The 16,753-nt window shown below is 36.6% G+C and overlaps 1 protein-coding gene and 1 long non-coding RNA gene across 2 annotated transcripts; both read right to left on the bottom strand.

Annotated features, from left to right (window-relative positions):
- Window positions 1–608: 608 nt before the first annotated feature.
- LOC135071314 (zinc finger protein 572-like) lies at window positions 609–2,787 on the bottom strand. The gene is made up of 3 exons (XM_063965107.1): window positions 2,526–2,787; window positions 1,279–1,364; window positions 609–755 (listed from the first exon to the last, which is right to left on the bottom strand). Exons 1-3 carry the CDS (start codon window positions 2,785–2,787, stop codon window positions 609–611), a joined length of 495 nt encoding a protein of 164 aa, XP_063821177.1.
- A 12,595-nt stretch (window positions 2,788–15,382) lies between these two features.
- On the bottom strand, window positions 15,383–16,518 carry LOC135071411 (uncharacterized). Its single transcript, XR_010257240.1, has 2 exons — window positions 16,436–16,518; window positions 15,383–15,890 (listed from the first exon to the last, which is right to left on the bottom strand). It is a non-coding gene; the product is annotated as an uncharacterized LOC135071411 (long non-coding RNA).
- Window positions 16,519–16,753: the final 235 nt, after the last annotated feature.

The following is a 16,753-nucleotide window of genomic DNA, read 5'->3' as shown; positions in this document are numbered from 1 at the left end:
AATTTATTTGCTACAACAAAATGAAACAATGCTTTATTAAATTTAAATGATACCTTTATTCATTACAGATAATAATATTTACAAACAATAGTGAAAGCCATAGCTTTTCATCATTGCTGATCAATCCTTATCCAAATCCGTCCGTCAACTGTCAAATTTTAACATGTTTTTGGTCAATATATCTTCAGTTTTCGATGTTTTTACATTTTCATATTGTTTATAAGACTATTTAAACAATTTAAAGTGAAAACTGAATTCACTTTGACAGTAGTAATCCGGATTTGGACAAGGATTATGGGAAACGGGCGTAAGGCTGTAATACATCAAAATGACTAGATTATTGACTAGAAATGGGGAGGTAGGGCAAAAGAAACCATTTGGTTCCCAGGTAGAACCATTTCCGATGTTAAAATGTATAAATTATAAACTACATGCCCGGACATACATACATGCCTATCGATCTTATCAAAAGATCATAATTAAAATAAGCAAATTAGGGTTGTGGGCATGCCCACAGTGTCCACAACGGTGGATCCGCGCCTGATTATAAATGTAGTAGAATACATAAATTATTTCTATGAATCCTGAACGTCGGCCTCTTATCTAGTCTACGTAGGAAAAGGCAGCCTCCGAGTTTTATACCGCTGTATCTGTGCTTGAACGGCGTGTGTATGTGCATGGGTGTGCGAGTGTGCGCGCAGCTCGCCCGGCGTTGGGAACGAGCGTGGGCACCAGGCACACTTGTGGGGCTTATTCTGGAAGAACAAGAATGAGGGTGTCACTACTATAGGTGAGGCAGCCATAAGTAAGACAACGCCGTTGTTATTCGTGCTAAGTGTATTTGCATACATTTTGCAATGCATTTTCAAGAAAATAGGTAAGTTTATGAACTACCTATAAAAATATAAATGTATTTTTTATTTCATTCATACCCTGGACTTGATTGCAACAAAGGCTCTTTAGTAAGTACAGTAAGTAAGATTTTTAACCCATACCACAGAATACATCTTACTTATTATTACTTTTTGTATTAAAAAAATAACAAAAGAAAACGCAGCGACATCTAGTGACCTGAAAGTTTTTACCCATTATAGAAGTTTAAAAAATGAATAGCTTCATTTGTTTAATTTATACTTTAGCGAATTAAAGTGTTTGTTACAATCTAATTTTAATAAAATAACCTGAATTCTGTGCAGCAAAAAATCCACAGACTAAAAAAAATCAGTAAAAAATAATAATTAAAAACTTTTTTTGCCATAAGCTGTATAGTATTATTACCTTGGTGTGCGTCATTCGATGATAATAGAGATTGGAGCTGGCGGTAAAACATTTTCCACATTCGGGACATTTGTGTGGTTTTTCACCTGCAAAAATGATACAAAAGTTAGTTAATTTTTAATTAGTATGTTGCTACAAATTATATGTTTGTGTTTGTGCCAATCGCAGATCTATACAATATTTGAAGAAAACTGAAAATTATTTTCAAAACATAACTTTCCAAGTTCATGTAAGAAGGCATTGTTAAAAATTTTCAAATTAGTTTTCTAACGTTTCTTTGCCTGACTTTATTTTATTTTAATGTTTGATTGCTTGATTTAATCAAGCCGGTAGGTATTGTTTTTTTTTATTAACACTTTCCCGGACAGTAACCCAGACACAAAAGTTTAATTGTAATAAATGCTAGATAGCAGTTCACTGTCCAGAAAGTGTTCAAGTGAGTATTATGACCGTTCATTGTAGAAAACCTTGGGGGAGGCCTTTGTCCAGCAGTGGACGTCATTTGGCTGAAACGAACGAACGAACGAGTATTATACGATGCAAAAATTAAATGAGTTTACCTGTATGTATTCGACGATGCGTGTTGAGGGAGCTTGACGTACTGAACCCTTTGTTACAGACGTTGCAAATGTGCGGTTTTTCGCCTGCAAGAGAAAATTATCAAGATCAATGATACCTACTTTGATATTTTAATAGAAAACTCAGTTATTTAATTAGGTAAGTAATTAACTAAGTTACGATTCAATAAAATTGGAAACGTTACCTCAGTAAAAAAGTTTTGAAAGCGCGTAATGTAAAACTTGTTTCGCTTTTGCTTCAATGTCTTATCATGATACTTTAGTATTAAAAATAAATTATAGCGCGATTGTATAATTGTTGAAAATTGCAACAATACCACAATGGGCATGGGTTCTTGAGTGGCGACCACGAGCTGGAAGACGTAGCGTGGGCAGGCCTCCCACTAGGTGGACCGACGATCTGGTAAAGGTCGCGGGAAGTACCTGGATGCAAGCGGCGCAGGACCGGTCTTTGTGGAAATCCTTGGGGGAGGCCTTTGTCCAGCAGTGGACGTCTTTCGGCTGAAACGAACGAACGAACGAACCACAATGGGATAGATTTTTAGTTAGTTGTGAGTGTAGTTAAGCCAAAAATTTTGCATTTCCACAACCTTAATTCCTATTTAGTTTTCGGACCAACTACGTACCTAAAGTGAGACGTACTTGATCTACAATTTACTAAGTACATACCAGTATGTGTCCGCATATGCCTCTTAAGTAGCGAGGGTCTGTCAAAGGTCTTCAGGCAGACGTCGCAAGGCAGCACATTCTTCGCGCCAACGTTTCTCTGCGGTATGCAGAAGCTCTCACTGGTACCGACCAGATTGGTTCGCTCATACAGCCTGGCTAGGTGACTGTTCAGGCCAGCTAGGAATTTTATGTCGATGATGCTAAGGATCCTGGATGAGCTAGCTTTGGTGGATAGGTCCAGAGGTTCTGTTTGGATGTCCATTTATGATGTTTTAATAGCAACAATTAGGTATTGCTTTAGTGCGTGTTATTGCATTTTCATAAGGTCAGGCGGTACTAAACTTGGTGCAAGGTCTTAGTGACCAGCCTAGCCTTATTTTAACTCAATATTTTACCTATAACTTTCTAAGAAACTAATCTTAAAGATGCTGTCCCAATGATTTGAACTGAAAACTTTAATATCAGTAAGTCGCAAAAGCTTTAACTTGCAAACTTTAAAATACTGAAGTATGAAGCACTTGTAACTGAATTTTCCAAATCACTGCTCAAACTTATGATTTCCTCTCAATTTTCCAGGTGTAACTGTGGTAATTCCTTACCGATTTTCCCTTAAATAGCCCTGCATTGACGCGTACAAATGACAGGGTGATATTAGCGGTATTAGGTTGTGTAACGCATCACGGCGTTTTGTGGCGCCAACAATGAGTTTATAGAGCACGCCACTAATCGACGTGATTTGACGATTTTTTCAGGTGTCACACTGGATCGGCGAAGGAGTTGGATGCGGCATGCTCGTTTTCAAGACACACTACGAATAGTAGCAGTGGGTAAGTAAGGAATTTTAATGGTTAATTACATAATTAAACTGGACTGCAAAGAAAAGGGTCTGGTTGAAAATCTTCTTTAGCTTAAAAAAAGCTTGAATTAATAGTCTTTGTTTCATGAAGCTATGTAAGGTAGGTACTTTTGAAGATATTGATGATTTTATAACCGAACCTTTCTCTTTCTGGTCCAGTACAGTGTTCTTCACTTTTTATGAATCTAATAGGTTATATTAGGTATAGGATATTTATTTTTAATGTTCTATATATAATTTATTTATAATCTCAGTCTCCAGTATTAAATCAATATTATTAGTCAACGAACTTTATATAACATTTATGTAAGCCTCTTCTTTGATGTTAAGCATGTAATGCATTATTCATAGCGGCCTAAATCACAAATAGGACAGAGAATAAGTAGGTACATAACTGTAGAAGGGCGACTGTAAAATCAATTTACTTTTTCATAAAATAACAATAACTCCCTTGGTCATATTTATCCATCCATGGATTGGGATCCTAAGTTGAGCTTCCCAATGCGTTAGGTGTAGGTGCCTACTTTGTTTAACTCTCTGATCATAGCATGATCTGAGGTTTAACTCGTTATCACTAAACTGATGCAGTTTAATCGGCTGTCGATTGATCTGCCTACGAGTAAATCATACATAGTTTCAGCCGAAAGACGTCCACAGCTGGACAAAGGCCTCCCCCAAGGATATCCACAAAGACCGGTCCTGCGCCGCTCGCATCCAGGCACCTCTCGCGACCTTCACCAGATCGTCGGTCCACCTAGTGGGAAGCCTGCCCACGCTACGTCTTCCGGCTCACATCATACATACTTCATGATTTTTCTCTATCATCAGAATAAGCAGATGGTTCTCTTATCTACATACTATCTCTTATACGGTATTTAACGTGGTTTATCGTCCTAAAATCATTCGACTTAGCACATCCAACACTCTTCCTCGCTCGTTGCGGTGTATTGAAGAAAAGGTAATCGCCTATAAAGGTGAGTCGACAACAAATATTTGTATTGCCGCTTTGTGAGAGGTGTATTTGTGCGGGATCAATGGGTCCCGCGCACAATGCGTTTGGGACACCGACGCAATTTGCTTATTGGAACGGTGAACATTAAAATACGATTTCGGTGGACATTTCGAGGGTATATCGTTTACGGTGGTACCGACTATACAATGCTTTCAATCCTGATATTATAAGATTCACGACGTTTTATAATGTAAGTAAACGAAATGTTATTAAATTTAGGTAGACTGAAAATCAATATTTTTATAAGTATTAGTACCTGTAAATGAGTTTATATCTTTACTTAGTCTGAAAAAATAGTCGAAAGACATTGTAACATACTGGAGCTTACCGATGTTGACTAGATTAAAGAAAATTACCACAATTTTTAATTGAATTTACGAGCAAAGTTCCTTAACTGACTGGCCAGGATGAAATTAGTTATTTATTTACTAGCGGCCGCCCGCGACTTCGTACGCGTGGATCTCGTTTTACCCCCTTAGGGGTTGAATATTTCAAAATCCCGTCTTAGTGAGCACCTATCTATTTTCTAAAAGGAACCCCCATGCAAAATTTGAGACTCCTAGCAATACAATACAAAGGTAATTGTTTGAATTGGCCGCTGCGATACAAGCTTTCTAGCTTAGTGCAGAGACCGCCAGAATAAACTGTACATGTGACATCTTTGAGAAATAAATACTTTTTTACTTTACTTTACTTTACTTTACTTTGTAGTTTCTGAGATTTCGTGATGAGTGAGTCAGTCAATCAGTGACCTTTCGCTTTTCCAATCGTCATAAAAGTTAACAAAATAGCATACCTAGTATAAAACATACCTAGTAATGAGATCTTAAATTAATTGTCAGCTCTTGTGTTTCCTAATCAGAATGATTAAAACAAAACTACCCTACACTTTAATCACAGCAAGCTGTAGCATCGTGCCGGGAAATGACGCCGCCATTTTGTGTCTTTGTGTGGCAGCTCAATAAAACACGCGTAATGTATCGTGCCATTAGCGGATTAAACTTTATTGCTGTACAAGCTTTTCGACTCGGCTTTACACGTTTTGTTCGCTGAATTTTAAATTAATATGTATTTGAAAACTGACTGAATTTTAGATAGCAATTTATGTCATTGTTCACCATTGTACCTTCAGCCAATTTTAATCAGCAAGGAACCCTAGAAGGAACACGTTCACGATTTTCTTATGATTTTCTTCTGAGATCGTCAGTGCATCGTTTAGGCACAGTTTAGGGGAGACGAGAAGTTTCTGGAGAAAATACAAATCTGTTTATTACATTTTTAACTTGATGATTTAAAATCTTAGGCAGTCCTCCTGTTTTATTCTACTACTTATTTAGTTTCAGTTCAGAGATATCACTAAAGAAATATCTTTTATTTCACTTCATTATTTAATTACACCCTCTTTTAAAAACATAAATGCAACATAAACCTATACTATCTATATCTATACTAATATTATAAATGCGAAAGTACCTAACTCTGTCTGTCTTGCTTTCACGCCTAAACCACTGAACCGAGTTAGATGAAATTTGGCACCGAGATAGTTTGAGTCCCGGGAAAGGACATAGGATAGTTTTTATCCCGGTTTTTCAAACAGGGACGCGCGCGATATAGTTTTTCTGTGACATACAAAATTCCACGCGGGCGAACACCATAAATTTAACCTTCGTCATTTCGCTCAAATAATGGTTTTAGCAAAAAAGACACTGAAACAATGCAATTTCATCGGAAAACAAGTTGTTCAATCTATTTTGAACTAATTTCGCTGGCCCAATTTCAGTTTTTTCAGAAAGTTAAAATAAATAATAAACATTGATAGATAAAAAATATTGATCCATTTTTAAAAGCAGCAATAGGTTGGACCTTTGTATCTTCAAAAGAGTCGAATGAAGTCATACAGTTCTTTATTATTGTTCAAAGGATCGTTACGCCCCCTACCTGAAGCCCGTGTAAGATCTTTGCTGCAGTAAAAGCCCGAGATATTCAAATTGGGACTTATTCAAATTCTAGATAAATCCGATTTGCTGCAACTTGTTAAGTGCCTTGTTCTTAAACTTTGCTTCGCTTTTTTGTTTATTTGCATTGAAATAAAAGTTCTGTAAGGTTTGTTTTGTTCGACTGGATTTTAGACAGTAAAAATAAGATGCGATTTCTTTTATAGGGTCCAATTTATACAACGGCTGTCATATTAAATAGTATATTTAAGTAGTAGAAAAGTTTTCGAGTAGGTACTAGATGAAAACTGCATTAAGCTCAGTTTTGTTTTTTTTTCTGCCATAAATAACTACTGTGTAACTACTCTCACCTTGAACTTTTCGACCTAGGAATATTCGTATTATCTAAAACCTAATTAAGTACAATAAATTACATTACTTTATTTGAAATGTCACTTCGAAGTTAATTAAACATGCTCTTTTATAATAATTTATTTCAAACAAAGTATATTCTAAGTACGTAATAGGTAGTAGTTTATTTGTAAGTACTTAGTATAGTCGTATTTTTATTCATATTATACTCTTAACTTACCTATTATAAGAATAATTACCTATATCCTCGTTTTTTGCTTGGGTGCATGCATCAATCACTACGTTATCTTGCCATCAGTGACGGTAGTTATATTTTTCCCTTGAATTGCTAAAAAAGAACAAAAATTTGCGAGATCTGACGCTTTCTCGTGGTATTCAGGTATCTCATGAAATTATCGGTGTGTATCGATGTGTATAAGATATCGATTGTGTCGATCGATGCATCGATTAAGCGTCCGATAAGTCACATTTACGGTACCTAACATCAACTGGGATCGAAGGCTGAAAAAGGAGAAAAAGAATAAATTAACTGTTATAAAAATTACAGTAGCAGTAGCAACAAATGCCCTACGTATCCTACTTATGTATGAGGATATTATTTACATAGAGGTAATTTTCATAAGGTGCCAAATATGTGAGTAGGTACTCATCACACTAATTAGCATCTATTAACCTACCTATGACTGACTGACTGAAATGTTTACCACCCTGTATCATCACTTTGTATGCCTCTATTGAGTATCGGAGTTCCAGAACCAACTTTACTATCGGAAAGCAGATTGTTTTAAATTATAGACAGCCGTTTGATGTAGATTCGAGTAGAGGAGTACCTACTATTCCAGAGGTCAGGGGTTCGATCCCCGAGCAATACAAACATGCACTGAAAAAAAAAATGTTTAGTTACTACTTAACACAAAAGAGTGACTTGCGTACTGAGTGTTAACCTATAACCAAACCTGGTGTAGCTCACTACAAAAAACATTCTTTTCATAGTTTGTGTGTGCATGAACAATGAACATTATTTATTTGTATGGTCTGAGCGTATAATATCCAACAATATTTATTATTTATTGAAATTAAAGGTTTCGCCTTCACGATCCACGTCAATTACTCTCTCAGCATCGCATGTCAGCCCGGTGATCGGTTATCTGGCCATCAACGGTGGTGGTATTTAAGCATTTTTCGTTTTAATTGCGTAAAAAGAACAGATGTCTGGCGCGGGGTTGGGACGGTTCTCGCGATATTCGTCAAATTACGCGTTGTATCGATCCGGTGGCTGATGCATAAATGCATTAGTCTGAAGATAGGCGCCGCGCACTATTGTGTGGTGCAAGTTGGGAGAGAATTGAACCTTTATTCAAAGGAAATGTGAACATTGATAACTGGATAAATCAACCCATAAACAATCCTATTCTTTAACCTTAACTCATGTGTGTATTATCTCCTTTTTTTAAATAAAATGTCCAGTGTCTTAGTAGGTCATTTGGAAGAGCAGTCGCCCGGCAAGCGAAAGGTCGTGGGTTCGATTTACGCCTTAGGCAGTTCGATTTTAAAATGTAGTTTAAGACTCTAACCGCTAAGAAATTTTAATATTATGTACTTTAATCAATTTTAGCCTTTTTAACCGTACAAGAATAAATATTTCAAATGCTTTATGTAGATAAGATACCTAATCTCTTCGGTGTACCACCAATAGTTTAAAGCACAGATAGGTGACATGTTTTAAGGCATGTTTTCATGTAAAGCTGTACTATTATCTATTTTTGCAAGCATTTTCCTAATTGGATCAACTAATGATTAGCATAAAATGTTGATAACTATGTCAAAAAATATTTTGGCTGTATTTTCAAAACCGCTGTCACCCACATCCTTGGGCCGCCCGCCCGGGCTCCGGCGCCCTAAATTTATTCTTAATAAAGCGCCGAGAGGCCAGCCGTGTATTTTTTTGATATCTCTCGCTTTGAGGATGAGACTTGGCAATCGCCCGTTATTTTCCTTTGGCTACCATACTTATGAATGTTTTTATTTCTACATCGATTCTTCCGGATTCTGTTTACTGTTGCGTTTCAATATTGGTCTGTAAAGCTAAGTCTACAATTGCTTTTTTTCGCAAAAAAGTTAGCCCTCTATAGTGTCCCTTTAGTGTCGTTTTTCTTAAAGACCAAAACAATTAAATTTTGAATTTAATAGAAAAAAAAAAACTATTTCTTAATCATGTAAGGAACTATTTAGGAGTGGTAATTAGAAAAACTAAAAGAAGAAGATAGTTCCGTACTGTATACTAAGATTTTCAACTCCTGTTTTTTTTACTGAATTTCTCCAGTGTATCATAAGCCTACAAGGGATTTTCGATCTGAAGGGCACCAAAAACCTTCCCCACTTACCTTTCATCCTAAAGGGTGGTTATTGTGCCTTATTGTGAAGGTATAACGGAGTCGTAATACGTTTTATTTGTTTACTAGCTTTCCGCCCGCGGCTTCGCCCGCGTGGAATTTTGTCTGTCACAGAAAAACTTTATCGCGCGCGTCCCTGTTTCAAAAACCGGGATAAAAACTATGCTATGTTCTTTCCCGGGACTCAAACTATCTCTATGCCAAATTTCATCAAAATCGGTTGCGAGGTTTAAGCGGGAAAGCGTAACAGACAGACAGACAGACAGACAGACAGACAGACAGACAGACAGACAGACAGACAGAGTTACTTTCGCATTTATAATATTAGTTGGGATTATGCTTTTTTATTACATTGTTGACGTTTAGAACGCTGTTGATCTGTGGGTTGTTTATGGGTACTTGGATGAGAACGTGGATGAGTTGAAGGTTGCACATAAAATGCTCGTAAATCAATACATTGTTTCTTATTACCTACTCCAAATAATTAGCTTCAATTTAAGCAGAGAAATACATCTTTAATTATAGTTATTGGTCTATGCCTAAAGTTTTGGCTGAAACGAACTATTCCTTAAAATATTTGAACTTATAAAAAGTGACCTTATATGTATGTATATAGGTAATATTGTGGCGATTAGATAACGGTTAAACATACAAAAGATGTTTGTATATTTCAGTTAGATACATACATTTTCAGCAATCTCTTGGCCGTAGACATACGTAAATAGACATGGCATACCTGGCCAGTATATTTTTTTTAATTTAAACAAATACAAAAAACATGTCCTAGTATAGTACATTTTGAAATATTATGTAACTCAAATGCAGTTTAAATCATCTCGTGCATATTGTGTTAGTAATTTCGGTAATTTAACACTAATTGCATAATTCCGGATGAAGCTCGATTCCATCTTCAGCCTGATCATGGTGAGATGCAGGCCAGATGCAGATTTTTTTTTTCATAAATTAATTAGTTATGAATGAAGTTTTTAAAACTGAATTTTACAATAATCGATATTCTATTTGATCAATAGGATGATGAAAAAAAACTAATGTCCCAATTCGTAAGCTTTAAACAAAAAAATATTTTTCCAAGTCGGTTGATTAAATTCCCTTTTTTCTTAGGTCACATTTAATATGTGTTATCTTTATCTTCCTCGTATGTACCTAATTAAATATCGTCATTCAGTAAGATTTTTGATATGAAATTGAACTGAAAACAATTAACGATAAGTATGAAGTAATCGAACTAAAATCCAGTGGAGAGGAAGGAGTTTAATAGGTCATTGCATGATGGTATTTTTAACATTTTGCAAAAAGCAAGTTACACGTTTAATATTATTGCGTTACAACGGAATGAACCCTCCTTTTCCCAGCTAAGAAACTAAAATAACTCCGGAAGGAAAAGCTTAATTACTAAGATTGTATCTTCCATTCCCACTGTTATTCCCCCATTCCTATACCAACAGCGTTGCTAGTGCTCTAATCCAATATACCTCGGCTACATAAAACCAAGATAAAAAGACACAAGAAAGCGATTGTATAAATTTGGAATTCTCTTGGAGAGCAATAAAATATAGTGGAGGGTCCAGGGTTTAGGGGGGTGGGCGTGGTCACGAGTGGGCGTTGGGCGTGGCCTCTATCTGTGTCAAGAGGCCCTGGAATTGTGGTTTTTTGCTGGAAGTGGAGACACTTGAAACATTTCGGGTCGATAGGTGCTTGGGAGGATAAGAGGGTGGCTACTTTGAGAGAGGATATTTTTCAGAATTTTCAGGGAAAAATACCAAACGTTAAGTTTACACGATCTGTAGGATTCTATTTAAGTTCCAATAGAATAGAAAAATGTTAATTTGGCTCACAGAAAAAATAAAAACTAACAAATTACAGAAAAAGCTAGGTTAGGTTAGATTACATCGGAGCTTTTTAGGTTAGATTAGTTAAGCAGGGTAGTTGCTAGGTACTTGTTGTGTTCAAACTAGCAACTAAGACTCCAGTGTCAATTTAGTTGACTTTGTTCCATAGTAGGTAACCTATCATGATGAGGCAAATACGTTGCAATCGTAAGGAAATAGATTATGGTTGTCTGGTAACACGTGTCTAGTAAGTAAGCCGCGGACCCGGTTATCTAAGACTTAGTTAAGGATTTGTCCATGACTTAGTTAAGGGTATTATTGACACAAAAAGACATTTGAAACTCTGAACAGTATTAAATTAATTATTTACTGTTGTTTCTTTCCTCGTTCTTATGAGATGGAATCCATCACATAACGGAATGGTCAAGTTTTTTTATGCATAACCAGGCAGCTATTTGACCGCAATCGCGTCTGGTGTCAAGTGGTATTTGACCGCAATCGCACCTGGTCTCAAGTAAGATGCAGTCTAGGATGGTACATATTTATCTGCCCTATAAGAGCATTTTCACTCTCGCCTTAAAAAGGCCCGGATTATAGTGTTTTGGAAATACAGCAGCAGACAGCGAATTCCAGTCCCTAGCTGTTTCTAGTTAGATAGCGAAGCGACAGGCAAAAGGCTTTAGTGACTCTAATTTTCTGTATTACGCTTATAATTACTAGCTGTTGTTGCCGTGCAGCTTCGCCTGAGTTTAGTCGCCTAGTGTTACTGTTATTTTGATGTGTAATCAATAAGTACTGTAAAACTTTCATCAAAATCCGTTCAGTAGTTTTGCGTGAAAGAGTAACAAACATCCATCCATCCATATAAAACATTCACATCAATACTAATATCCTACTAATATGATATTAATAACATACTTCTGTAACTTAATTTTCATAATCATTAGACTACAAATCTATCGGCAAATCAGCTTAACCACACGTTGCACCACAAAATATAATGTAAGCATTTTAATTTGCACGATATTGCGTGAGCTTGGAATTTTAGAAAATCCTGTTTTTCACAGAACATACATCGTTCGATTCAAATATTTCGTTTTGTATTTCAATTAGAACTCGAAAAAACCTTTTCTTCCCTCTCAAAACAGAGTTATGCTAATATGACCCCTGTATGTGCCGTCCCAGCGTATTTCATACAATTTTGTCAACGCAATAAAGGCGGTAATTCTTTCAATTTCATCATGTTTATTTAAATGAGGTTTGTATTACAGAGCGCGACGCTTAAATAATGTAGGTACGGAACATTCTTATTATGTTTTCACTTAAAAGTGTCCATTGTGTCAAGTCAATGTTAATCGTAATACATTGAAGAGGAGACTGCAATATTAATAAATCACACATACTTATTGAAGCATTCTTTTGGGAAGTAGGTAATAAAATACAAAGATGAAAACGCAGACGATCTTTGAGAGGATATTTCCTCTTGTACCTACCTCCCAAATGTGATCAAGAATGCTTTATGTGTTTAGATTTAGAAAAAAGATGTATTAACCTGTAACCGAACTTCAAGTGTTTTCATGTAGAAAATGTAATAAAATTTTATAACAAACATTTCACTTTAGAACGCCCCTTGTAAATGTGCAGTGAACAGTCACACAGCACGATCACACAACATAAAATTTCTACCCACTTTTAAAAGGTAAATCAGAAAGACAAATAATTGTCGATCGATTACATGATAATTATTGCTATCAGTATAGGTACTACATGGTGTGCTTGTAGCTTGGCATCCAGAGACACCAAGAATCACCACAGAGGCGTGGAAACCAAACCAAAACCAGCTGCAGAACGAAACTATTTGGGAACTTAAAATAATTTAAACTATGCGTACAATACATAATATGCGTTACCAAAAATGTTATGAATTTATTGCCAATAGGTATTCTAATGCTATTCTAATTAGTCCTAATCCTAATTAAAACTATCTTAATCCTAATTAATGTATGATAGACCGGGATGTGCCGGGATAGATTTGGTATTCTATCGTTCATGCAAAACTTTAATGAATATTCGTCATCATTATCATCTCAGCCTTAGGACGTCCACTGCTGAACATACGTCTCCCCCAATGCTATCCAAGTTGCCCGGTTGGTAGCGGCCTGGTAATCATAAGTGCCACTAGTGGTCTAAATTGAATAAAATATTTTTGATTTTGAATATTATGAACAAATAGTGTCTTCCAGACTTTCCAAAACCGATTTCGTGCACGTTCTCAATAAGCCAACCACTAGCATTCCCGTCTCGTGCCAATGGAGCCGCACTCCGCGTCGTTTTCCAATCTCCCGGGAGACGTGTCGGGAAAATCCTCTTTTGATTTATTTTTTAATTCACCATCTCATTTCAATTTATGGACCGCCGCATTTGTACCTGTCGCCGCTCGACATGCTAATGTTCCCGTAATTGATTTGTTGGAAACAAATGTGTTTTGAACTTGATGGAATGTCTGAATTGGTAGCATTTGATTTTTAAAACTGTTGCTAACGAATTTGTAGGTTTCTTTAATTAATTTGTGCTAAGATAGCTTGCTATGCTTAGTTTGAGACTAGTTTTGTTAGAGTATTAATGCAATAGCTGGGAATATCTAGTATTTAAAATTCATATTATTAGCCGACTGAATAATTTTACAAGGTCTTTACATAACCTTCAAAATGATCATTTGGTGCGGGACGGTAGTCTTATATTTTGTTACAAGACTATGAATTTTATGTGAATTACCCTAGAAAAAAAATCGTAATTTACATGAACAGCCTACAGGCTCTTTTCAGGACACTTTATACCTACAAGTTCCAAGATAAGACGTTGATTAAACAAAATTCAAATAGGTACCTACTTAAGTTTTCTTAAGTTGTATGAGTACTACTGCTACGCTATACTCGTACTTTTACCAAGCATTCTTAGCAAAGTACCTATTCAATATCACATTAATCTCTCATAAGAGAATGAATGAATCTGGATAAGTGTATTTCTGTTATACGAGTATATTCTGCTAAGTTCGAAACGTTGGTCAGTAATAAATATTTATTATTGAAGAATAAAGCACTCCTGCCTTTTATCCCCTGTCAATAGCGAATCTTGTCCACTGGAGCGTTTTTATGGCCTAAAACAGTGTTTGTCGTACCCTGAAACAATATTATCCGTGGGCGGGCGGCAAAAAGCGGAGGAGCAGATGATCTTCATTTAAATATTCGGGGACAGGGGCTGGGACTTTGAAAAACTGGCTGTGAACACACTGGATGATTTTGTACCATAACTCTTTACTTCTAGATGTTTAATTATTTACGTAACTGAAATACCTATAATTTTAGGGCGGGTGGAAAAAGTGCGGTTACTCATTCTGGTTACACTTTTCTACTTTTTTACCGTTTATTATTAACTAGTGTTTAATAATAGAGTACTGGCATAACTTAGTTGATCGGAAATCGAATGTAGACATTTCAAACAACGGCTCATAAAACCTAATAACGTTATTACTTACAGTCCACTATCAGATTAAAAGTAAGTAATTGAATGATGAGTGTTCTCGTATGTGTAATTGTGTACATTGGCCTTATATGGGAACAGTTTAAGGGATTTGAAGAAGACCTTTTCCCAACTGTGGGACAAATGTCCTACTAATATTATAAATGCGAAAGTTTGGATGTCTGGATGTTTGTTACTCTTTCACGCAAAAACTACTGGACGGATTTTGGTGAAACTTTACAGTATGATTGTTTATAACCCAGAATAACATAGGCTATAATTTATTACGATCTGTGACAAACTAAATTTCACGTGAGTGAAACCGCGGGCAAAAGCTAGTATAAAATAAAAATAAAACCTTTGGTCACACAGTTTAAGTTGAGATTTAGTTATTAACTTATAGCGAAACAGTCATAATGTCAAATGGATTCGATGAGAAAAACTCCCCCGTGGGCCCAGCAGTGATTATGCAGGCCGAGTCAATATCGCGGGCTCAAAGCCGGAGCGCGCCACTTAGCGCCGATATTACAGCGCTTACGAACAACGCGAGGAATCAGTGCCTATTGATGAACAATGTGCGACTTGAACATCAAGAATGAAATCATGAATAAGATGAGTGCCGGATGAGTGTCAAGCCAATTACAAATTGTATTTAGATTTGAGTTCTTGTGATTGGAATTGATTAATATCTAGAAACCTAGAACCTAGAACAATACGAGTTTAGGCAGTGTCGAGTTAAGGAATTAGGTATGTTTAATCTGTGTGTATCTACAGTTTTTTATGTGTGTTTGCCTACTTATAGTACTAGTATAGCCTAATGAATTTTACCTAATTCTGAGGTTTAGCCTCTGACGAGGATTCAACATTCGCTTAGCCTACCCACCATCAGAGTTAAGGAAAATGATAATTAAAACAACAAACTTGTAGAAAGAAAACAAACTTTAATTAAATAAAAACTGAAAAAAGGAAACTGTTCTTAAAACTAACACAAGTTTAAAATGCTCCACATAACAAAAATTAGAATAATATTTTTTAAAAGTTAGTACATTATATCATTTGCACTCATTTAACTTGGACTTTGCTGACTGTTGTGAATGTTAACAAAAACAAAAACTTATATTGCAGTGTTAACCTTAACCTAGGTTAGGAAGTAATAGCTTAAATTATTATCGCTTAGACTATCATTTTTCCCAGGACTTTGGAATTGATTAATTGAACGGAGAAGCAAACTTATCTGCACTGGTCGACAGTGCTGGTGAACGAATTACACGATTCTGTTAATAATGTACCAGACATTAATTATTATTGGAATTATTCAATTGCCGTCGGACGCCGCCCAACTTGTTTTTCTTCATGTCAGTAAATAGTTGCTACAACTTTGTCATGCCATAGCGTAATCCCATTTCTATAGCTATTCTCGTACCTTAATCTGAAACAAGCAGGGAAAACATTCAAATTAGACTATTCTTCAACTGTTTTCTAAAATATTTCTTTGGGCTATCAAAATCAACTAGCTCTGAATAAAAATTTCTTAGAATTGAAAGAAACATTTATTGCAAAAATAAGGACTGAATTTAAAACAAAAGTTACACGAGTCGAAAAGAAAATGGTAATAGTAAACATAGTCTAATAAGTAACATAGTTACGTTTGTTTATGATTATGATCGGGCACTCGCCCTTGAGTGGCAACCACGAGCCGAAAGACGTAGCGTGGGCAGGAATCCCACTAGGTGGACCGACGATCTGGTGAAGGTCGCGGGAGGTGCTTGGCAAAGGACCGGTCTTTGTGGAAAAACTTGGAGGCCTTTGTCCAGCAGTGAACGTCTTTCAGACGAACGAATGAACTCGCCCTCTATAACCGGACAGCACGTGGCAAGAACTGACACGTGTAAGGTCTTGTCACAAGGTTCGCGAACAGTGCAATAATTTTCCTCTTGTGGGAACCGGATCTAAAATAAGAATAAGCAAGCTTACCTAAAAAAAGAAACTAAAACTAAGGCGCTCCCGCTGGTGTCGGCTCTCGTGGAGCCGAGTCAGCCGCGCCGCCAGCCCCGCGGCCGGTCGGCGTCCGTAGACGCCGGCGGCCGCCACACCGGGCGCGGTGGCCTGCAGCCGCTGGCAGCACCCTGTGCCTGCAAACAAAACACCATTTAAAAGCAGGCCGGTTTTAACCTACAAGGGGCCGTGGGCACTAAAGGATCAAGGTCAAGCCCCTTTTCGTCTAAAAAAGGCTTTTTTGATGGCAGACAGTGGCCTCCTCGATCGGCCCGGGCACCAGAGAACTGATGCCCT

The sequence above is a fragment of the Ostrinia nubilalis genome, chromosome 4, assembly GCF_963855985.1.
Source record: "Ostrinia nubilalis chromosome 4, ilOstNubi1.1, whole genome shotgun sequence".
Classification (NCBI taxonomy): domain Eukaryota; kingdom Metazoa; phylum Arthropoda; class Insecta; order Lepidoptera; family Crambidae; genus Ostrinia; species Ostrinia nubilalis.
Note: the sequence above shows the minus strand (reverse complement) of the source record. Positions and strands in the feature narration are given on the sequence as shown.

What these genes read in the sequence shown, in the direction of transcription:
- LOC135071314 (XM_063965107.1), bottom strand. Translation starts at nt 2,787, where the DNA reads ATGGACATCCAAACAGAACCTCTGGACCTATCCACCAAAGCTAGCTCA. An exon ending in GCATATGCGGACACATACTG is followed by an intron (nt 1,365 to 2,525) that starts GTATGTACTTAG and finishes TCATTTTTGCAG; the next exon opens with GTGAAAAACCACACAAATGT. An exon ending in ATCGAATGACGCACACCAAG is followed by an intron (nt 756 to 1,278) that starts GTAATAATACTA and finishes TTGTTCTTCCAG; the next exon opens with AATAAGCCCCACAAGTGTGC.